Source organism: Panthera pardus, unplaced genomic scaffold (assembly GCF_024362965.1).
Source record: "Panthera pardus isolate Hobbes unplaced genomic scaffold, ASM2436296v1 HiC_scaffold_21, whole genome shotgun sequence".
Classification (NCBI taxonomy): domain Eukaryota; kingdom Metazoa; phylum Chordata; class Mammalia; order Carnivora; family Felidae; genus Panthera; species Panthera pardus.
Window position 1 is genome coordinate 29,711,759 of NW_026526777.1, and position 24,561 is coordinate 29,736,319.

A 24,561-nucleotide genomic window follows, 5' to 3' on the forward strand; every position below is an offset into this window, starting at 1 on the left:
CTCTAATAAATACAAAATACTGAAGACAATTCAAAAGTACATAGGAAAATACACGTAAACAACTTTACAGATACAAAATAGTATAGCAGTAAAAATGAATGCTTTACTGCTTGCTTACGCTTAACAACTTGGAGGAATCAAAGAGACAAATGCTGAATGATAAAAAGTGAATCCCACGCGGCTAGATATATATTGTTTTTATAAAGCTCAAAAAGAAGGAAAAGGAAACAATGTATCAATTAGGAATGCATCCAACTCTGATAAAACTACTAAAGTGGAAAGGAGAGAGAAAAGAAATCCAGCATAGTGGTCGCTGAGGGAAGCAGCAAGGTGTTCAATCTGAGATGAAGGTATATATGCTTATACTAATAACGTGGCGGAGTCACAGACTTTCGTATTATCAGCACGCTTTAAAACTTAACGTTAATTGCTCAAAATGCTATTTTGTATGCACCAAACATTAGGTTGAAAGTATTTCTGAATAGGTAAGAAAAATGTTGAAGTCGGCAAACTTGGCTTTCCTCCTTCCTTCCCCCCTGCTTTCTCCGCATCACGATCTTTTAACTAACTACCAGCTGCGGGGGGCATGTAGCTCCAGAGTCTAGCAAAGCAGAGAAATGGCAATCCATGGGGACCAAAACCGTGACTTGTGTTATTTTCTGTTTGGTGATGGGTGGGGTGTGGTAGTATGGAAATATTATCCAGCGTATCAAATACATCATGTTAAACTTACTCCATTTAGTTTTAGAGTTATTTTGCCAGCTAAAAGCAGAACGGGTTTTCAGGCCTCTGGGGCCTCTGCCCCTCCCTTTTACACTCAGACTTCCCACTTTCTAAGTGTACCAGGCCCCCGCGCCACCCGCTTCAGTCTTTCCGGGCGGTCTAACTGTTTTTCACCAGTCCTGGCCCACTCGATTACGTAAATTCTTCCAAGAGGATCCCCAAACCCGCCCCGCCCTGCAGAACTTGGCCAGCTCCAGCCACGCTCCGAAGTTTACCAGCAGCCGGGAACCGGGAAGGGCAAGGAAAGGCGCGGAACTTCCCAGTCCCCGCCCCTCCCTCGTTCCTCCCGCCCCCCTCAGCTACAAGCCGAGCTCCGCCTCCCGCGGTAGCCCCGCCTTCCCCGCCGCGCTAAGGCACGCCGCGGTCTCCTTCCAAAACCCGGAGAAGTGGATTCTGCGCTCCGCACGGCCTTTCCTAACCGTAGTGTGGCCGAGCGGGTCCAGGCCTGTCGGCAGGAAACTGGGCCCAGCGCCTGGAGGGGGAAGGCGGCCCCGAGCGGGAGCGGACGCGCCCCAGGCCTGCGCGAGTGAGCGTGCCGCGGGCCCCGGCCGCTCGGCCCTCCTTCCCGTCGTGCTCCCTTGCCTCTGGGACGCGGGGCGCTAGGCCGCGGCGGTAGGATCCCCCCCACCCCGTACACAGTCCCCCTCCCACCCTTGCAGTCGCGGGGTCCCGGGCCTCCGGCCGGAATCCTGCGCCCCGCCCTCCCCGTCTCCTAGCAGCGCCGTGACGTGCGTGCGCCTTTGGGTGCGGGGCTGCGGGGCGGGGGTGAGGGGCAACGCCCGAGGGGAGGGTCTGGGAGCGCGCCCCGGGAGGGATCCGGCGACTGGGAAGCCGCGCCGCTCCCCGCGCCCTGCCGGAGCCGGTTCCGTTTCGCCATTTGAGGACCTTGAGTTCCAAGCTCTTCCCTGCCGACCCAGAGCCGTCCCTCTCCCCACCTCCTTGACATTCGCGGAGACTTGGGATAGTAATTCTAGACCTTCAGTTGCATTTTTGTTGGAATTTTTCTGGAAAAATTGAATCTGGTAACTTATCCTAAGAATTTTTTTTGAGAAAGGTGTTTTAGTATATTTAATAGGCTCAAAATTAGGTTAAAAGCCTTGTTTCACAGCCCACAGTCATTTTGCAAAAACATCTTTGGTGGAGATCGGCATAGCAGTGGTTGAGAGCTTGCACTCTGGAGCCAGAATGCCTGGGTTCTAACACTTGAGAATGGTGTGAGCTTGGACAAGCCACTTAATCTCTAGCTGGCCAAGTTTCCTCATGTGAAAAATTATAATAGAATACATAATACAGCATAATAAATATCTATATATGTCCGGGGGGGGGGGGCGGTGGTGCTAACCTACTTTCCAAGCTTGTGAAGATCAGGTTAACAGGTCTTGAAGCGCTAAGCACTGTGGAACATAGCAATACATACGGGTTACTTATTACATCAAAATAGCATTTTTTCTCCGTGTCTTGTGGTTTTGATTTTCGAGATTCCAGCTGTGAAGTGTTTCTCCTGTTTTGTGAAAACGTAATAAAAGGATTTACTCCAGAATTTCTGTAATATTTGGAATTTCAATGTGCAAGTAGCCAGTAAACAGAAGCAGGCAGTATGCACAAGGCTGTGCTGAGCAGTGTGCAAAGTTTCACCACTCCCATGTGTAAGGAAAAGGGCTGTCTGTTTTCACCAGAGGAAATTGATGAATGGCAGAAAAGCTTGCTCTAAGAAGTGTCATGATGCCTTCTTCTATTCCTTTCAGGCAAAGCCCAGGGACACTAGGCTGACTGCAAGATAACCATACTTTATATGTGAATTTTATTCTTCATTGAGGGTTAAATAAATCTCATTATATAATTTCCTCAACAGAATATCAGAGGATGTTTGTTCCAAGATCTCTAAAAATCAAGAGGAATGCTAACGATGACAGCAAAAGTTGTGCAGCTAAGAAAATTAAATCAGATGCAGAAGACCTTCAGCTGGATGAAGGCAGAGATGATTCAACTGATGCTTTAGTTACAAAAGAAGCCACGACGTCAGACAGGCCCAGCACAGAACCATGCCCTTTCCCCAGCACAGCTGGCCAGTTGGCTGAGGTTTGTTTGGTTGGACCTGAGCAGGACGCAAAGGATAGCGATCTTTCTGAAGAGCCTGTAAAGTCATTTTCCAAAACACAGCGCTGGGCAGAACCTGGAGAACCTGTCTGTGTTGTTTGTGGTCGTTACGGAGAGTATATCTGCGATAAGACAGACGAAGATGTGTGTAGTTTGGAGTGTAAAGCCAAACATCTTCTACAAGTAAAGGAAAAGGAAGAGAGATTAAAACTCAGCAGTCCTCAGAAAGCTGATTCTGAGCCCGAGGCTCCACTTAATGCTTTTTATGTCTATAAAGAGCACCCCTTTATTTTGAACCTTCAGGAAGACCAGATTGAAAATCTTAAACGGCAGCTAGGAATTGTAGTTCAAGGGCAAGATGTCACCAGACCTATTATTGACTTCGAGCATTGTGGTTTCCCTGAGGCCTTAAATCTCAACTTGAAGAAATCTGGCTATGAAGTTCCAACTCCCATCCAAATGCAGATGATTCCTGTAGGACTCCTGGGAAGAGACATTCTGGCCAGTGCGGATACTGGCTCAGGAAAAACAGCCGCTTTTCTTCTTCCTGTTATCACTCGAGCTTTATGTGAGGTAAGAGTTCACATGTGTTACTCTCAGAAGCAAGTCAGGTATATACCAAGTTTCAGCCTTAATTACATTAAAGCTGCAAACTGAACTATAATCTTAGTCGTTAGTGCTCTTAGTGATTTTGCTTCTGATGGTAGTTTGTATGAAGAACATAATTTTAGGGAATTTTCCTTTTATTAGATTGGACCAAAGATCTTTTCCTTGAAGGTCTTAAAAATTGCCTTCCTTACAAAATATCTTCAACAGATTTTCTATTCAAGAAGTAAACTTTTGCTCTGAGGAAAGAAATGCTGCTGACTGGGTGACCTGCAATTTTTGTGTCCATTTAACCTCCTTGGATTTTGTGTTTTGAAAAAACTGATTTATACCAAAGTTAGAACGCTATCGTAGAGTTCAAAAGCTACCCTTAAATGTGATTCGTGGTTCATCTTAAAATAATGCTGCCTTACTTTACTTGTGAGTTTATAGTGTATAAAGCACCCCCCCACACACACACATAATTACTTTAACCACAATTTTTACCAAGTACTATTGAATTTGTGGGGTCTGCAGTAGGGCAGGAAGGGAAACCAGTGCAAAATGTAGGCAAAGAGAGGAGAGGTAAAGGAGGAAAATTTGGAAAACTAAGAATTGTAGAAGATAATGTGAGGAAAAAATAAAAGAAAGCACCTCACGTTTAAAATATAGGTAAAACTCACTGGATGTCCAAAACAGAGCTATAGTGCAGGAAATAGGACATTTGTAACAGTAAGTGAATCCATAGGAGAGCCAAGGGTGGGATGCCAAGCTTTAACCAGATCTTCATGGTTTTCTCTTCAGAGGAGCATGGCTGGAGATTGCAGAGTCCATTTGACTGGGAGCAAACTTTCGGTTTTCCCACCTTGGTTATTGTGGGTGCTCTTCCCTGGCCCCAGTTTTGATTTTTCATTGTATGTCTGTGTTTTATAAGAAATGGGTTCAATTTACACTTGATCTTAGCCGAAAGGCCGAGAAGCGATAGAAATGGGTTCAATTTGCAACGGTTTTTGGAGAGAACATCTGCAGTGAACAGAAGGCAGGAGGGTTCATATCCAGTTGGGTTGGACCGTTCCTAGAATCACTTTGAAGATTTAGTCCACATCTGCAGGAATTAATTGCCAGTGCTTTTAGACTTGTTTTTCCCATCTTTGCAGAGCAAAACTCCATCTGCACTCATTCTTACGCCAACAAGAGAATTAGCCATTCAGATAGAGAGCCAAGCTAAAGAATTGATGAGTGGTCTGCCACGCATGAAAACTGTGCTTCTGGTAGGGGGCTTACCCTTACCTCCACAGCTTTATCGTTTGCGACAACATGTTAAGGTGAGCACCGATTTGGTAAAATGCCTTTGAAAAGCATTGTAAGCAATATGGGAGCTAGTTGTTGTTCTGTTTATTTATTTATTTATTTTTTTGCCCTTAAGGAATGTGATTTTAGGTTAAACCTTTTTTTTAACTTTATTTATTTTGAGGGGGTGGCTGGCAAGAGAGAGAGGGAGAGAGAGGATCCCAAGCAGGCTCTGTGCTGCCAGTGAAGAGCCCAGTGCAGGGCTGGACCTCATGAACTGTGAGATCATGACTTGAGCTGAAACCAAGAGTCGGACACTTAACTGTCTGAGCCACCCAGGTGCCCTTAGGTTAGCCTTTAAATTCCAAGCAAGCCTTAATTTTTTTTAAGTTTTTTTTTTTTAATAAATCTTTTACTGTTTTTAATGTTTATTTATTTATTTTTGAAAGAGAGAGAGGGAGCAGGGGAGGGGCGGCGGGGGGGGGGGGGAGAGAATCCCAAGCAGGCTCCACACTATGAGTTTAGAGTCAGATGTGGGGCTTGAACCCGTGAACCAGGAGATCTTGACCTGAGCTAAAATCAAGACATTTAACCGACTGAGCTGCCCAGGTGCCCCTTAAGTTTGTTTCTATCAGAAAGGGACACAATTTATTGAGTGTCTGTCATATGCCAAATCCTGTTGGATGTTTTCACCTGCATTATCCTATTCAGTTTTCACATTTGCTCTTGAAGGTGGGTTGGCATATCCCATCTTCTATGTTTGAGAAGTTGAATCTCAGAAAGATGGGATTTATCTAAGGATCCATAGCTACTATAAAGTGTGATTTCCTTTTTTGTTTTTTAAGTAGGCTCTGTGCCCAACATGGGGCTTTCACAACCCTGAGATCAAGAGTAGGATGCTTTACTGATTGAGCCAGCCAGGTGCCCCTAGAGTGTGATTCCTACAGAGAAGGAGGTTATCCCATGTAACCACAATACAGTTATAGAATCAGGAAATTAACATGGATACACTGGAATGCATCAGGAATTAATGTTGCTGCCATCTACTCTTCAGACCCCATTCATGTTTTACTAATTGTCCCATCACCTTTTTTTTTTTTTCCTAATAGCACAAGAATCCAGTTCAGAATCATATTTTGCATCTAGTTGTCATGTCTCTTTCATCTCCTTCAGTTTGGAAGAGTTCTTCAGTCTTTGCTTTTTTTTTTTTTTTTTCATGATCTTGACACTTAAAGGATTATGAACTGCTTAGTTTGAAGAAGGCCCCTCAATTGCTTAGATTCAAGTTACGCATGTTTGAAAGGAATATCATAGAAGAGATGCTTTGTTTTTTTCATTACATCCTTGTAGATGATACGTAATGTCAGTTTGTCCTTTTACTGGTGATATTACCTGTAAAGTAACTGTGAAGTTTTATTTTTCCCTTTGTATTTTGAGGAGTATTTTCATACTGTAAATTTCTTGTGCTTTACCACATTTCAAGCTTATTCTTTATATATATGTATACATATAATATATACATATATACACTTACATAATATATAAGTATATACATATAATATATACATATAATATATACATATATATGTATATATATATATATTATATATATATATATATATACTTATATCAGTATAGACTCATGATTTCCTATTTCATTTAAAGGATTATAATCTGGGGGCACCTGGGTGGCTTAGTCGGTTGAACATCCAACTCTTGATTTCGGCTCAGGTCATGATCTCACAGTTTTTGAGTTTGAGCCCCACATCGGGCTCACTGCTGTCAGCACAGAGCCCACCTCACTTCGGATCCTCTGTCCTCCTCTCTCTCTGCCCCTCCCCCACTGTGCATGTGTGCTTGCTCTCTCTCTCTTTCTCAAAAATAGATGAACATTAAAAAAAAAAAGCTTCTTTCTCTCCCTCTACCCCTCTCCTCTGCTCTCTTTCTCTCTCTCTCTAAAATAAAAAAAATGAATTAAAAAAGAAAGGATTATAATCTGTTATTACCATTATTTGTTTTGATTCTCCAGTAGTCCCCAATTTGAGCAGTGGAATCACCGTCAAGTTGGCTTCTGTGTCCTTTTATTATATCCCCATCATTCTTTGAGCACTTTGTTTCTTTCTGTCTGAAGAAGATGTTCATGCTTCCATTGTTCTTTCCTTGCCTCAGCCCTGGAATCATGCTTTTCTCCAAGTTGCCATGATTCCTTTTGCTACAGGATAGTATTTAGAAACCAAGACCTGGGCTCTAGGTTGGGCTCATTGCTGTTGGCTTTTGCTATTGAGTTATCATTGCTTCTAGGACCTCTTAGTGAATAGAGAGAGGGAATCACTCCATAATTGGGTATTCTGCATCTGTATTTATCGGAGACCATGAGTTCATGTCGATACTTCCAACTCTAATTAAACACAACAAGATTTGTTTTGGGGTTTTCTGTCTCCGTGTTTGTAACCCTGGCAGTGAGAAACTTGCTACCCATTATCTTCTATATATTTGTTTACTTGACCAATCCTCCTCTATGTAACCCCTTGCCTGTCCTCATCTCTGTCCACTGCCACAGAGTGATGCCTTCTTACTAGGCTCCACCCTGCACCCTCTTCACCCCCTGAGACCACCAACACCCTGTGCAGGGCCACCTTTCTATGGAGGCCCCTTCTCACCCTCCTATCTCTCCCACTCCCTATGCTGGGCCGTGTCTTTCACAGATGCTCTCTGAGAAAATGTGTCTGTCAAGGGGCACCTGGGTGGCTCAGTTGGTTAAGCATCTGACTTTGGTTCAGGTCATGATCTCACTGTTCAGGGGTTTCAGCCCTGCATCAGGCTCTCTGCTGTCAGCGCAGAGCCTGCTTCCGATCCTTGGTCTCCCTCTCTCTCTGCCCCTCCCCTGCTTGTTCTCTCTCCTTCTCTCTGTTTCTCCTAAAAATAAATAAACATTTCAAGAAAAAAATCTGTCCAACAAAGTGATCTTTCAAAAGCCAGGGCAAAATAGCCACCTTTTCAGATGAACAAAGCTGAGAGAGTTTATTACCAATAGAGTATCTAAAGGATCATTAAACTAAGATATTCCACATACAAAGAATCTGATTCTGGAAAGGAAGGTTTAGGATCAAAGAAAGAATGGCGAGCAAAGACAATACTAAGCATATGGATAAGTGTAAACAAATATTGACCAAATAAAAAGTAGTCGTGAACAATTTGTGGGTTTTAAAAAAAAAAAAAAAAGAAGGAAAATACTGGCCAAATGTAGCATATAAGTGCAGAAAGGTTGTGATTGGTGTAAATCAATTGCCCTTGATTGTTCAAGAAAAAGGTACATATGTCAATTAATTTTAGATTTTATTAAATTACAAATATTTGTTAAAATTCAAGGGAAGCGCTAGAAGAATGGGAAAAAAAAAAAGTTTCTAACTTCCAAACTGGCAGAATGCGGGAAAGTGGGAGAGGAATAGAAGGGATGAACTCAGTTCAAAATAATTGAAATGGATTTAAATGCTTACAGTATTTCTGAAGAAACCAAGCAGAGCTCTATAGCTCTCTGGATACAGATCCTTACAACCCTGAAATTTTATCATTCTCTGTGAGCTTGCCGTTGTGTTGCTGTGTCCTTGAAAAGTGGAATACAATTGAATTTATTAGATCATTTGTAACTCGACTTTTCGCCAGGCACCGTCTCATTTAATCTTTATAATAATTATCATTTCCATTTTATGAATGTGAGAACAGAGGCTCACGCCATTTATTAAGTGCTATAGCTAAGACTCCTACTGAAGTTTGACTAAACAGCGCCTACTTTTAACTACTCCTTCAACTATTATAAAACTGTTAAGAGCCTTGAGCAACTTTAGAAATCATTGTGCCCAACCTTTTAATTTAAAACGAAATAGCAGGCCCAAAGGGGTTTAGGGATTTGCACTTGTTTACGGAGGCAAATAGCGGTCAGCCTGCCTGCAGAGCCCTTCCTGGTCTGGTCTCTGCCTACTTTCAAGCTTCATCCAAGTCTTTCTTCCCCTTTTTTACCTCGCGGAAGCCTCTGTGGCCTTGGAAGGTTCTTGGATGTTTTCCTTCCACCTGGTCCTCCTTGCTAGCTCTCACTACTTCTGTGTTAGGGTTTAGCTTATATGTTAGCGAGGACTGGACAGATGCCTCCGTTTATTGCATACCATACTGACCTCATGAGTATTTATCTGATCCTTCCTTTGTGTTTGTTACAAGTTTCATGAGAGCAGAGACTACGTCTGACTTAATCATCATTGATTCTGAGTACCTAACCTCAGTGACTGGCACATATTAGCCACCCAGTAAGTATACATAGAAAGAATGAATAAAGGAAGGAAGGAATATTATCTAATTTATTATCTTTTTCTCATTTATTCAGGTTATCATTGCAACTCCTGGGCGACTTCTGGATATAATAAAACAGAGCTCTGTAGAACTCCGTGGTATAAAAATTGTAGTAGTAGATGAAGTAAGTAGTGTTACTTAGAACATTAGTTACATAATTTTATATAGTTTATGAAAAATACATTATAGTTATATAATCTCACTGTGTGTTCAGGCATTTTCTCCCCAAAGGAAAAAAAAATTAGGGATTTTTTAAAATTGCAGTGGTCATTCTTTTTTTTTTTTAATTAAAAAATTTTTCTTGAGAGAGAGAGAGAGTGTATGCACACTCAAGTGAGGGAAGGGCAGAGAGAGAGGGAGACACAGAATCCAAAGCAGGCTCCAGGCTCTCAGCTGTCAGCACAGAGCTCCACATGGGGCTCTAGCTCAACAAACCGCGAGATCGTGACCTGAGCCGAAGTCAGACGCTTAACCAACTGAGCCACCCAGGAGCCCCTAATTGCAGTGGTCATTCTTAAGCTAGTTCCTGTGTAGCATTGCAACTACCCTAAGGTATAGTGCACTGAAATTAAACCACATTAATAAATAAAATTAGCTGTCTTTTCCTAATTGACAGAAAACACAAATCCAACAGCTACTGTATTCTCAGTGATAAGTTTTTTAAACACTTGACACTGGCTATCATTTGTCTACAAAAACAAATGGATCAGTGGCAAATAACTATTAACAGGGATTTTGGAAGTAGCTGAGAATGCTTAATTGGATGACCTTTTGTATTTTTTTCTACGTGGTCATAGGCATTTGTGGTTGTGATTTTCAGTGGTACATAGAGCAGATAAGCATTTTTATATTTTTGGTTTGCTTACAAGATAAAATAAATATGTTAGTATCTGCTGATATTCCACCATGTGAACAAGCATGAGGACACAAAACCATGTGTCAGCCCAGGCTGGACATGTGCCGGTTCTGCCTGCAGGGCATTGCACTTCTGCCTTCACACACGTCCCAACAGCAGTAACAGAGCAGAGGCCCAGCAGGGGTCACAGATGTGGGGTCCAAGTGCTGACCAGTGATGGCAACCTGGCCTGCCTTCTGTGGGGCCCAGTAAGTAGCAGTAGGGTGCCAGGGGGTGTGGAAAGAACACCTGGATGAGACCGCAAGACTGGGATTTGAGCCTCTACTCTACCTACTATGGGATGCTGGGCAAGTCATTTAATCTTCAGACATTGTGAAAATGTCTCATAGACTGAAAAGTCCTGTAAAAATGTAAAATAATGTTACTCAGTCCTTTATTATTTTTTTTCTGTTTTTTTCCCTTATATATTTACCTTTTTTTTTTCCAGTGAGAATACTTAAGTTCTACTCCCTTAGCAAATTTCAGTTATACAGTATAGTGTTAATCAACTGTGGTAACCACATTGTGCATGTCAGACCTTACCTGTTTTATAACCAAAAGTTTTTACCCTTTTATCCTAAACCTCTTCCTGTTTCACCCACTCTCTAGCCCCTGGCAATCATTTTTCTACTACTTTCTATGAATTTGACTTTTATTTTCTTATGTTGAACTTTTTTAATTTTTTATTTATTTATTTTTTTTAATGTTTATTTATTTTTGAGACAGAGAGAGACAAAGCATGACCGGGGGAGGGTCAGAGAGAGGGAGACAATCTGAAACAGGCTCCAGGCTCTGAGCTGTCAGCACAGAGCCCGATGCGGGGCTCGAACTCACGGACCGCAAGATCATGACCTGGGCCGAAGTCGGCCGCTTAACCGACTGAGCCACCCAGGCGCCCCATGTTGAACTTTTTTAAATTGCACATATAAGTACTATCATACAGTATTTGTCTTTTTCTGTCTAGCTTACTTTAATGCCCTCCAGGTCCATCCATGTTACTAAAAATGTAAGAAGTTTAAGTCTGAATAATAGTCCATTGTGTATACATACACCAGATTTTCTTTATCCATTCATCTGCCGATGGACACTTAAGTTGTTTCCATACCTTGGCTATTGTGAACTGTTACTCAGTCCTTTAAAAGGTGCTGCTAGGTCAGCATTTTCCTGGTGTGCCTTTTGGTTCAACTGATTTATTGCATTGGGTTATCGTCAGACTTACTGCCACCCTGCAAGTATGAATGGGCTTCCCATTGTTGATAAGCCCATGTTGTTAAGTTCTTGCCATCTTATGAGCCTGAGAAACGGATCATCACATTGATTTTAAAGTTAATTTCCATTCCTGTTTGCTTCCCTTCACGACATTTCCATCTTTGCCAATTAATAGGGTTTCACAGGACACCTCAGTGCTATGCTCAGAATACAAAAGGAGTATTCATTCAGCAAACCTATACTGAGTGCTTGTTATGTGCAGCCTCTGTCCCAGCTCCTCAGCATTTAAGGAAATGAGCTGGTAAACAACATAATTGGTCATGTACTGAAACTGAAGTCAGCATAGAAGTGCTATTCAGAGTCCTTGGCTCTGAAACCTTCCATCAGTCCCCCAGATAGACTTTAGGTCTTCTTTCCTCTCTGACCTATATGTAGATTGACCAGCTCTAGATGAGTTTGGATGGAATCACAAAGAAATTTTAAATACTATTCAGGCCTGCAAAGTACTGAAACCTTATTGGAGAAAAAGACATATACACTTGAAATTAAGCAAGAGCATTATCATATATACTGAAATACAAAGTACTAAAGTGTGTAATGTAGGCCAGGGAATGGCAAACTCGTGCCGTAAAGGACCAGATAGTAAATATTTAAGGCTTCAGGGGCCACTTGGTCTCTGTTGAAACTGTTCAGTACAACCATAGACAGTAGGTAAATAAATGGGTATGACTGTGTTCGCATAAAACTGTTTACAGAAACACACAGAGGTCTGAGTTTGTCCCAAGAGCCTTAGTTTGCTGACACCTGATATAAGCTGTTAGTAAAAAAAAAACAGGACTATGTATGATATGCTAATTTTTCAGTGCAATTAAGGTCAAGAGAAAGAAATAAGAGATTGTGTGAATTGGCACTGTAAAAAATGGCCTCTCCGAGGTAATGGGATTTGACCTGGTCGTCCACAGATGGAAAAGGATTTAGAAAACTTGAGAATGTATCCAGTATTCCAGGTGAAGAAGCTAACATAGGCAGAGGCAGAAAGGCCAAGTGCATGCACTGAGAGACCAACCAGCTTGAAGCATTCTTCCTGAGAAATAATAGGAAGTAAAGTTGGGTAGTTAGGGTGGGGTCAAATTATAGAGGGCCTTGAAAGGGAGGAGGAAGATCTTGGATTTGATGTGGGAAACAATGAGGCTTTCAAAATTATTGAGTTGGGGTGTCACAAGTGGAAAGTGGTGGTTGAGCAAGGTTATTCTGCTGCTCCGTGCAAGAGAAATTAAAGAAGAAAGAATCTGTGGGACAGAGTGGCTAGCAACCCAGACAAGAGGTGAGTAGGGTCAGGGACAGGGCGGAGGCAGTGGGAGTCATGAGGACATCTGAGAACCACTGTAAATCATTCATGAATCTTCTGATGACTGAATATGAGAGAGGATGGAGAAGAAGGTGGTTGACGTGACTCTATAAATGCTGGTTGTGCCTCTAATTTTAAGTAAAGGGCAAGTGGGTAAGAGTTGGAGCTTGGCAATAATATTTGAGTTTGGTTTTAGAAATGTTGAATTTCTTGTGAATGATGGATGAAATGCTGTGTGGATATGAGAAATGTGCATTAGCATCCATGAGACACACTGGTTTCTCTAAGGGAGGAAGGTTGGAGAGGGACAAGGACTGGGGCCAAGTGTCTGCTTATGGAGTTTGAAGATGAGTCTGTAAACATGGTGTAGTTTGAGAGACCAGGAAGGAAGTGAGAACAAGTAATATCCCTGAAAAGAGAGGTCTCTGTTCTAAGAGGATGATGAAGATAAAGGAAAAGGCATGAAAACTAAGATAATTCTTTTGGAATTAGAAAATCTGCTCTGTCTTCCTACCTATTCTTTGGCCTAGAATTCTCTCCCACCCCATCCACCTGCTCTTCCTTTATGTGTCCGTGGCTCTGGAACCTTCTGTCAGTCCCCTAGATAGACTTCAGGCCTTCTTTCCTCTCTGCTCTGTTGACCTCTATGTAGACTTTATAATTTCTTTTATGTTCCTTGGTTTATCCCAGTAATCAAGCACAGTGTTTGCCCAAGTTTCCCTAATGGTAAGAATTACCCAGTGTACTCAGCAAATGTAATAAATGACCAGACCTCTTATTTGGATATGCTGACTCAGTAGGTCTGAGTTGGAGTCCAGGAATATTTAAAAACTCATTCTGGGTGATTCTTTAGGGAGATTTGGGACACACTGACTAGTGAACTGCCTGACAGTGCTTTTTAAGTGCTTAGACTTGATGAATGCTTGTTTGTTTATCAGATGCATTTTTGGAGCTTTTTACATGCTAGACACTGTCCTTGGTTTTGAGGATACAATGGAAAGTGAGATAAGCTCTGACAGATGTATGTGCACAGGTAGTGTGACAGAGACAACAGGGGTTTTCTCAATTTGGTATAGGAGGAGGGCTCTCTGAGTGACTTTGATGCTGAAATCTGAACAAAAAGGAGCCAGCCACACAAAAATCCATCTGGAGGAAAGACTGCTTCCATCAGTCTCCAGCTAGTGTTCAGGAGCTGATGTGGGAGTGATCATGGGGTAGTTGGGGATAGAAGGCTGGTGCGGCAGGGTCGTGGGACGTGAGATGGGGGAATGGTAGTCAATTATGAAGTCAGAGAAGTGGATGAGGATGAAAACTGGAAGACTGTGCTTAACAATTGGATTTTATTCTACATGTGATGGGAAATTACTGGAGGGTTTAAGCAGAGGAGTAACAGATCTGATTGATGTTCTAGAAGATTCTGGATGCTTGAGGTAGATGGCTTCTGGTGTGGGGGTGACAGGATGAGGAGGAGTCTCACAACTGTGAGCTGGAAAGAAGTAGCTGGATTTGGGGGTGTGTTAGTGTAAACAGATTAGATGCAGGGAAGCTTGGATGAGAAGAGAAACTGAGCGAATTTATTTCTGATGGCCTCTCTGTTTTCTGAACCAGGGGAAGCAAGGCCATCTCCTAAGATGAGGGGGGCTTAGTGGGATTATTGAAGAAAAGCAGGGGATATTTGCAAGACATAGCATGGGTGTGCACGTGCTCTGTGTCTCATAGTAAATTGAAACATTGAGACTTACCATGCTGTGAACGTGGTCCCAAGTGTTTTATATATTTTATGCTTATAATATATCCTCATTAATGCTCATAGCAGCCTTATAGGGTAGCTGCCATTATCATTCCCATTTGTAAAAGGAAAAACTGAGGCTTACAGCCATTCGTTACCTTGGTTAATTTAAGGTCATAGGTAGAGTCAGGTTCAAACCCAGACCATCATGATTATTTTAGATTTTTAAATGTCACAGAGTGAATATTAAAATGTGTGTTCATACTTTAATAGTATGTTAGTGGACGCTTAAAAATACAATGCCTTAGTCTAAATACTCTAAAATAGTTAAATAACTTATTTTTCAAAATTATAGATAGCTAGATTGTATTTAAAAATCAAGATAGCCTTAATCTTTATTATTTTGAAGCAGCTTTAACTTAATAGTTTTCCTTCTGTTTGCTTAGTAATACATAAATTGTTTTTAAAGACCGGCAACACAGGAGTATATACTGAAGTGGAAGCCCCCAACAGTAAATGTTTTTACTTATTTAATATTTTATTATAAATATGCATCCATGGTTAAAAAAAAACAACTTTGCAAGAAGCTATAAAATGAAGAATTAAATTGCACCCCCTTCTACAGCCTGCAAGCCTTCTCCCCAGAGTCAACAATTGAGTTTCTTGAGTGTATACACAACTGGTATCATGTTATACATAGTGTTCTGTACTTTGCTTTTTTCCTGCTAGCAGTGATTCATTATCACTTAATAAAAGGCTTTCCAGTCATAATTAATGATAGCAGAGGGTTGTATTATGTGGATCTACCATAATTTATTTACTAAATCCCCTATTGGTGGATATTTAGGATATATACATTTTTTTGCCACTGTTAATGCCATAAAAACCTTGTATATCATTGAAAACCTGTAATTACCCAATGTATAATTTTATATAAATATGTATTTTCCCAATTTATCCTTTACCTTTTGACATTGTGGTATATTCTTCTGTGTAAAAGTTTTAAATTTTTCATGTTCATAATCATTTCAGTTTTTCCCTTGGGTGGCCCAGGGTTTTAATGTCCAGTAGGACTAACTTTAAAATGATTTTATTTTAGGCTGATACCATGTTAAAGATGGGCTTTCAACAGCAAGTGCTTGACATTTTGGAAAACGTTCCTAATGATTGTCAGACCATTTTGGTTTCAGCTACAATTCCAGCTAGCATAGAACAACTAGGAAGCCAGCTTCTGCATAATCCTGTGAGAATTATCACTGGGGAAAAGAACCTGCCTTGTTCCAGCGTGCGGCAGATTATTTTGTGGGTAGAAGAACCAGCCAAAAAGAAAAAATTGTTTGAAATCTTAAATGTGAGTAGTTGCGCAACCCTGTTTTGTAGATTGTGTTTGCATTTTTCACAGTCCTTAAGATTGTGATTTTTAGATGCAGCCTTTGGGGAATTTAGTATAGATACTTAATAACTAAATTGCTTTACCTCAATTCTGTGGGATCAGATAAATATTTATTTATATAAGCTTACTGTACGGATGCAGAATTGCCCTTTTTCCCCCCTATTATAGAAAGATGTTTAAATATCAAGACTATTCTTTAGTAATATTTTTTGTTTGAAAAATTTTTAGTAGTTTTATATATCGGGTTAAAGACAAGTTCTTTCTTGATCATTCTGTCCTTGGGAAATAGAATCTTTTAGCGGTAACTTGTTTAAGCAGAAATTTGTTAAGTGGGTGATATGTGTTGCACAGTTACTTATAAATAAGGTATTAAGTTAAGTATGTTTGTATTTACTTATGAACAGTATTTAAAATTTTAAATTGCACTCAAAATTTTAAAATTATTTTTGCAATATTAATGAAGTATTGGAGAAATATGAACAGCAGTAGACTGTTGTGCTTCTGTTTGTGCATATTTAAAAAACATTCATTTTAACACTCATTTTTCCTCTATAAGCCTGTTGATAACTAGCTTATACTAATGCTTTCAGAAAAACTTCCCATTGTAAATTATGTTGTATGAGTAATTTTAGACATATGTTTTTCGTTTTTCAGGATAGGAAACTCTTCAAGCCTCCAGTGTTAGTATTTGTGGACTGCAAGCTGGGAGCAGATCTGCTGAGTGAGGCAGTGCAGAAAATCACTGGTCTAAAAAGTGTGTCTATACATTCGGAGAAGTCACAAACAGAAAGGAAAAACATTTTGAAGGTTTGGCACTCAGCATTCTGTTTTCAAGGGACCCCCTATTACCAGCTGGTTTTTAAAGCGACCTTTTTTTAATGACTGCAAGAACTTCAGGCAAGCAGTGACTGTCAGCTAATTGTTCCTCTTGCTCAGGCTTCTGTGTCTTGGGAGCAATAAGCCTGTTCCCTACAGGGTTATCTGCTAAATAGATTACTAATTCAGAATCTACCATTTCTGAAATCAGGTCAGTTTAGACGGGGGCAGAGCAGTAGTTCACCCTTGGAAAGGGTTTGCTTGAGTACATTAAGAGAAAACATTTGATGGGGTTGGGCGGGGGGTGGTGGGGAAGAATTTAAACCACACAGATTTCTCAGGTATTCTAAGACCTTTACTTACTGAAAAGATACTGCAACAACAATGTTGAAGAAAGTATTAAAAGAAGAAAAGGTATCTGAATTAGATAAAACCACATAAGATAAATTCTGAATAATGAAGTTTGTTGCTTTTCGGGGAAGGGATTACTTGAAGGAGACTATGAAGTTGTGGTGAGCACCGGAGTCCTGGGACGAGGCCTGGACTTGATCAGTGTCAGGCTGGTTGTCAATTTCGATATGCCTTCAAGTATGGATGAGTACGTGCATCAGGTAAAGAGATTTTATGTTTCCTCCCTGAGTTCTCTTGGGCAAGGCATTATCAATAGAGTGGTAACTAAAAAATAAAAAGTTTTGGGGTGCCTGAGTGGCTTGGTTGAGCATCTGACTCTTGATTTTGGCTCAGGTCATGATCCCAGGGTTGTGGGATCAAGCCCTGAGTCAGGACTTAAGATTCTCTCTCTCTCTCTCTCTCTCTTTCTCTCTCTCTCTCTGTCCCCCCTTCTGCCCCATTCCCCTGCTTGCTTGCTCTCTCTCTCTAAAATAAAATAAATGAAAAAAAGTGAGACAGTATTCTAAAAAAGAAAAAATAAGTTTTATCATAGACCTAAAAAGATTTTATAAACTTTATATAGTTTTGCTTTTAAAACATACATGTATATAAGCTAAATTTTGTTTTTAAAAACTCTATGTGTGCCTAAAATGGATTAAAAAAATAATTGGAGGGGCGCCTGGGTGGCTCAGTCAGTTAAGCGTCCGACTTCGGCTCAGGTCATGATCTCATGATTCTTGAGTTTGAGCCCTGCCTTGGGCCCTGTGCTGGCAGGTCTGAGCCTGGAGTCTGCTTCAGCTTCTGTGTCTCCCTCTCTCTCTGGCCCTATGCCGCTCACACTCTGTCTCTCTCTCAAAAATAAACATTAAAAAATTTTTTTTCTAAACAATTGGAAATAACCTAAAATATCAGTTTAATAAAATTTTAAGTAGTGGTTTTTGTTTTTGTTTTTAATTTCCTTTCTATTTCTTACTTAGCGAGCATATTAAATAGCGTTTATAATCAGGGGGAAGAAAAGGCTTTGTTTTAAATTGGTCTATCTGGCCGAAATAAAATTGATCCGTTAAAGTATTTGTTTTTTTAGGAATCTTGTCTTCATCTCTTCTTCATATCCTTATTTGTTCTAGTCTTTCGCCTATTAAAGTTTTGTTTATTTTGCTGCCAAAGATAACAGCAGGCTCTTCTTTCTAGCAGAAATAGAGCTTTCTCTTAGCGTCGTGTTATCTCACTGACTGCTACCTGTCTTCCTTCTCCGGCATCACTTACAGACTTTTCAAGTAAAGCCTTTCTGTAATGTTCTTAGAATTACCTCTGAATGCCACATTTACTTGGATCACCCACTGAAACGCTTTTAGTGCCTTTAATGCATTGTTGCTTTTATTTTTACTCAGACTTAGTAATATAGCAGTGCCTCTCTCTCTCTTTCTCTCCCTTTGGTCCCACCTCATTTACCTGTGCATCAGGGAATTGAGTATTACACAGGAGTTGATTGTTCAAATAAATGAAGTTTATTTTCTTTTGAATTTTTAATAATTTTCTAAAAATACTAAAATACTTAAGAAGCTTCTCTGCTTCTTAAATAGAGCATGCTGATTACAATTATGTAACTTTTTCTTGCTATCCCAAAGTCAACCCTATTGCTCTCAGTTATTCATGAGTTATCGTTCACATTCACAGTGTACCCTGAGCAATGGCCTCAGGGGGTGTTGAGTATGTAGAGTTTCTAACCTCTACTCAGAATGGCCCCATATCCTTCTGCTTTTCTAGTTCTTATATCTGGGTATGTTTTGTTTGTTTGCTTCAGTAATTGAACGGTACATATACACAATAAAAAATAATACAAATAACAAAAGATATAAAGTGAAAAATAAGTCTCTGTAAGGTAACCCTCCTATTTTTGAGTGGTTACAACAGTTAATGGTGCAGAAATTATAAAATGCATGTTTATGCACAAGTACACATGTATATGCGTACCATGTTACGCTTATTACATAAATGGGACCACATTCCTCCAACTGTTCTATGCCTTGCTTTCTTTATTAAATATATCTTAGGCATCTTTCCTTATTAGCACACATAATAGGTACCATTTAAAAAATATTGATATGTATGGAGTGCTTACTATATGGCCAGGCACTGTTCTAAACTCTTCCAATGTTTTTACTTGCTTTCAGTTGGGCTTGATCTATTTTCATTGCTACATGGTAGTGTATTGTATGGATTACCATAATTCAATAAATCCTTTACAGTTTGATGGATAATCAAATATTTCCAATATTCTGTTGTTAAATAATGCTGCAGTGAACATCCATCTATACAGTTGTTTCTCTCATGCAGTATATTTATAAAATAGACTTGGAGGAGACTTGCTAGGTCAAAGGAATGTGTATTTTATTTTATTTTATTCTATTTTTATTATTGTTTTTTAAGGATATGTGTATTTTAAATTCTAGTAGGTATTCCCAAGTGTTTGCTTTTAACTTAGGGGGCAGGGACTTCTGGGCACATAATTTGGAATTTGTTGAGTCAGCTTTTAGAGTCTAGAGAGTATTGCAGTTATGTTCTTGAACAGCTTATGTTACAGTATAAAATATCTCAGAATAAATTATGTCTCAATTGATAGAACTCCCATGCTATACAACTCACCACTTGAAAATCAATTTACTGGTTTTTAGCATATTCATATTGTTGTGCAGCCATTACTACAGTCAATTTTAGAATATTTTTATCCTGAAAAGAAACCCCATACCTGTCCCTTCAGCAGTCATTCCCCATTCCTTCTCTCTCTCTCTCTCTCTCTCTCTCTCTCTCTCTCTCACACACACACACACACACACAAAGACACACACACACACACAAAGACACACACACACACACACACACACCTTAAGCAACCACTACTCTATGCCTGTCTTTATAGATGTATCTCTTCTAGACATTTCCTATAAATGGAATCATAGGTATGTACTCTTCTCTGCCTTTTTTCACTTATCACAGTGTTTTCAAGTTTCACTCAAGTTGTAGCATGTATCTGTACATTTTTTATTGCTACATTATATTCCAAAGATATACTGCCTTTCTTTGTTCATTAGTTGCTAGACATTTAGCATGTTTCTACTTTGTTTGCTATGAATAATGCTGTGTGTATCCATGTACAAGTTTTTTTTTTTAATTTTTTAATGTTTATTTATATTTGAGAGAGAGACAGTGCACGAGCAGGGGAGGGGCAGAGAGGGAGAGATGGAGACAGAATGCTGTCAGCACAGAGCCTGACGTGGGGCTTGAACTCACAAGCCATGAGATCATGACCTGAGCTGAAGTCGGACACTTAACCGACTAAACCACCCAGGCGCCCCATGTACAAGTTTTTATGTGGATGTAGGTTTTCATTTCTTTTATTTTAATACCAGTCTAGTTAACATACAGTGTTATATTAGTTTCAGGTATACAATATAGTAATTCAACAATTCTGTACTTTAGTCAGTGCTCATCATGATAAGTGTACTCTTAATTCCCTTCATTTATTTTACCCTTTCCCTTCCCCGCTCTGGTAACCATCAGTTTGTTCTCTATGGTTAAAAGTTTGTTTTTTGGTTTATCTCCTTTTTTCTTTGTTCATTTGTTTTGTTTCTTAAATTACACATATGAGTGAACTCACATGGTATTTGTCTTTCTCTGACTTATTTCATTTAGCATGATACTCTCTAGGTCCATGTTGTTGCAAATGACAAGATTTCAGTCTTTTTTATGACTGAATAATATTCCATTATATACACACACACACACACACACACACACACACACACACACACACACACCACATCTTCTTTATCCATTCATGTATCATGTATGGATGAACATTTGGACTACTTCCATAATTTGGCTATTGTAAATAATGCTGCAGGGGCGCCTGGGGGGCTCAGTCAGTTAAGTGTCTGGCTTCAGCTCAGGTCATGATCTCAAGGTTTGTGGGTTTGAGCCCCGCATTGGGCTCTGTGCTGACAGCTCAGAACCTGGAGCCTGCGTCAGATTCTGTGTCTCCCTCTCTCTCTCTGCCCCTCCCCCACTCATGCTCTGTCTCTGTCTCTGTCTTTCAAAAATAAATCGATGTTAAAAAAAATTTAAATAGTGCTGCAATAAGCATTGGAGTGCATATTATCTTTTTGAATTAGTATTTTCCTGCTCTTTGGGTAAATACCCAGTAGTGGAATTACTAGATCATATGGTAATTCTATTTTCAATGTTTTGAGGAAACTCCATGCTGCTTCCCACAGAGGCTACACCAATTTGCATTCCAACCAACAGTGTACTGGTATTACTCTTTCTGTACATCCTTGCCAACATATGTTCATTTTCATTTCTGTTGGGGACACACCTAGGAATGGAATTGCTGGGTCATATAGTAAATTTGTGTGTAACACGTTGAGGAACTGCTAGACTCTTTTCCAATGTGGCCTCATGATTTTACATTCTCACCAGCAATATATGAGGGTTCCAGTTTCTCCACATCTTTATCAACACCTATGTTATTTATGTTTTTAAGTATAACCATGCTAATGGGTATAAAGTGATATCTCCTTGTGCTTTTGATTTGCATTTCCCTAATGACTAATGAATATCATTTCATGTACTTACTGGCCCTTTGTGTATCTTCTTTGGAGAAATATCTTTAAATTCTTTGCCTATTTTTTAATTGGGTTGTCCTTTTATTATTGAGTTGTAAAAGGTATTTATATATTCTAGAAGATCCTTATCAGATACATGATTCACAAATCTTCTCTTCCAGTACGTGAGTGCAGCTATATTTTATATTAGTTTTTAGTTTTATTGGAAAAATTCAGTAACATAAATAAAGCAACATTTCTTCTCTTGTGCCCAGTCTCATTCCATAGATGGCCATGTTTTGTTTTGTTTTTACAACGTTAAAAATGTCCTATATATTGGCAGCAACGATCTAATCATTTAAATACTCTGAATATAGACTTTGTTCTACATTTCAGTTAAGGAACAGAAATTGACCATGACTGTGTATTTACCCCCTTCTTCTGAAGAGTTTCTCAGTATATTTGGAGACAAGTAAATTTTGTTCCTTATCATGTATTTCCATCACAATTTTGTGTTCATTTAATTTTATCAAAATGAGAACTTTATGCAAAAATGAGTTCACTTAAATCTCACATTTCAAGGCACTGAAGTACTCTAAAGAGTCCTCTTGCTCTAAAAGCAGTAGCTTTCAGAAAGTTTTTACCTTACCCCTATCCACAGTAAGAAACATCTTCATGTCATTGGCCACCCCCTCACAAGATACCGGAACTGAAACACAGGGTTCACAAACAATCCTTACTGGTATTATATGTGATCACTTTCGTATTTTCTGTTTGAGCTATTTCATTAAAAAGATGCTGGTGGCAGTCTACCTAAATTGATTTCACAAAATACATTGAGATGTACAATACAAAAAGTGCTATGGGAATGATGAACGTTAATCTTAGTAAAGCCTCTTTAAATACTAATCTTAATTTTCTTGCAAGAGACATTAAGGTTTTATATGAACATTTTGAAAATGTCCTTTGCATTTCATTTCAGGTTGGAAGAGTGGGGAGATTAGGTCAAAATGGAACAGCGATTACTTTCATCAATAACAATTCAAAAAGACTCTTCTGGGATATTGCAAAAAGAGTAAAACCCACAGGATCCATTCTTCCCCCACAGTTACTAAACTCCCCTTACCTTCACGACCAGAAAAGAAAGGAACAACAGAAAGATAAACAGACACAGAATGATCTGGTTACAGGTGCTAATCTTATGGACATTATTAGAAAACATGATAAAAGTAATTCTCAAAAATGACTTGTTATACCACTGAACAATTTTTTATTGTGTATGTTGTCCATGAAATTTCTGTATCTTATTACTGTATGGTTTGAATCAATGGGACATGTACATGAAGCAAAAAAAATTTAACATAATTTAAATTTTTTTAAATTGAGTATCAGATTTATACCACCGTATTATATTTATTTCCCTTTAGCTCTCATAAATTAAAAAAAATCGGAAAATGAATTGCTAAATAAAATAAAATTTTTTCTGTCTAGACAAAGCCTTTTTTTTCCCCCCAATACTCTTGGAGCTGCTGTCAGAGCCAGACACCTGCACAGCGAGCAGTCAGACTCAGAATGGTGATAGTTTCGTTTAGTGTCCCCAGTGCGCTGCGGGCACATTGGCGCTTGGGTTATTGTTGAATAAATGAACGTTAGGAAGAAAGTAAATGATGGAAACTGGAAGAAATGATTGGTGCTTCTTTTTTTTTTTTTTTTTTTTTAATTTTTTTTTTTTAACATTTATTTATTTTTGAGACAGAGAGAGACAGAGCATGAACGGGGGAGGGTCAGAGAGAGGGAGACACAGAATCCGAAACAGTCTCCAGGCTCTGAGCTGTCAGCACAGAGCCCAATGCGGGGCTTGAACTCACAGACCGCGAGATCATGACCTGAGCCGAAGTCGGCCGCTTAACCGACTGAGCCACCCAGGCGCCCCTGATTGGTGCTTCTTTAAAAGATCAGTGTGAAATATGTTTTATTCTCAGTGGTTTTCCCTTCAGCTTGGTAAACATTTTTTTTTTAATACAACTTACTGTCAAATTGGCTTACATACAACACCCAGTGCTCATCCCAACAAGTGCCCTCCTCAATGCCCATCACCCACTTTCCCCTTTCCCCTGCACCCCATCCACCCTCAGTTTGTTCTCTGTATTTAAGAGTCTCTTATGGTTTGCCTCCCTCCCTCTCTGTTTGTAACTATTTTTTCCCCTTCCCTTCCCCCATGGTCTTCAAGATCTACATATGAGTGAAAACATGATATCTGTCTTTCTCTGACTGACTTATTTCACTTAGCATAATGCCCTCCAGTTCCATCCACGTTGCTGCAAATGGCCGGATTTCATTCTTTCTCATTGCCAGGTAGTATTCCATTATATATATAAACCACATCTTTATCCATTCATCAGTTGATGGACATTTAGGCTCTTTCCACCATTTGGCTTAACATATAACATTCCACAATGTTATACTTATTATGGGCTGCTTATCAAAATAATATCAAGTTGTGTTAATGCTGCATTGCAATTACAGTTTTATGTTAATGTCAGTTTGCTAATTCAATTGATAATATTAAATAATGGAACGAAGGATAGGTGTTTTGCTTTGATACATCAGTTCTTTCATTTCTTTAAAAACCGTTAGTTTCAGTTTACTTGCAGGATTTAGGTAGTATGTTACATAAATATTGACACTTAAGCTTTATATCCTAAACATCCTCCCCAAAGGGGCGTGGCAGAGATTTATGGAACTAACTAGAATCCCTCAGTAGGTAGTTTCTTAATGTCCCCACCCAAAGGAAAGTACGAGGTCAGAGGTTCCCCAAAGAATGTGACCCTCAAGACTCTGGCTTTCTCTATCCTGATTCTATGTTTGCTAACTGTTGAGTGGTAAGTATGTCTGATTTCAAGGATGAGGCAACCATTAAGGTCCCACGGTGCTGTAGCCGGTGCATTGGGAGGCTGAAATCCAAGCAGCACCACCATGCTCAACATATAAAAGGGGCCTTAAAAGTGTTAATAACAATAGAGAAAGGGCACTTTTTCAGTAGTCTCAAACTTGTGTATAAATGTATAAATAAAAGCAGTA

At 39.6% G+C, this 24,561-nt stretch overlaps 1 protein-coding gene across 3 annotated transcripts; it reads left to right on the forward strand.

Moving 5' to 3' along the window:
- The first annotated feature begins 1,130 nt into the window (after positions 1-1,130).
- Positions 1,131-23,180, forward strand: DDX59 (DEAD-box helicase 59). 3 transcript variants are annotated; one of them, XM_019430915.2, is made up of 8 exons: positions 1,131-1,395; positions 2,636-3,453; positions 4,623-4,790; positions 9,131-9,220; positions 15,452-15,628; positions 16,325-16,477; positions 16,969-17,097; positions 22,463-23,180. In XM_019430915.2, the coding sequence occupies exons 2-8, from the start codon at positions 2,647-2,649 to the stop codon at positions 22,724-22,726; spliced, it is 1,788 nt and encodes a 595-aa protein (XP_019286460.2). In that variant the 5' UTR covers positions 1,131-1,395; positions 2,636-2,646; the 3' UTR covers positions 22,727-23,180. The 3 variants fall into 3 exon arrangements, with proteins under 3 accessions (XP_019286460.2, XP_019286436.2, XP_019286445.2); XM_019430891.2 differs by having other exon boundaries at positions 1,132-1,395; positions 15,377-15,628; XM_019430900.2 differs by lacking the exon at positions 1,131-1,395 and adding an exon at positions 1,556-1,805 and having other exon boundaries at positions 15,377-15,628.
- Positions 23,181-24,561: the final 1,381 nt, after the last annotated feature.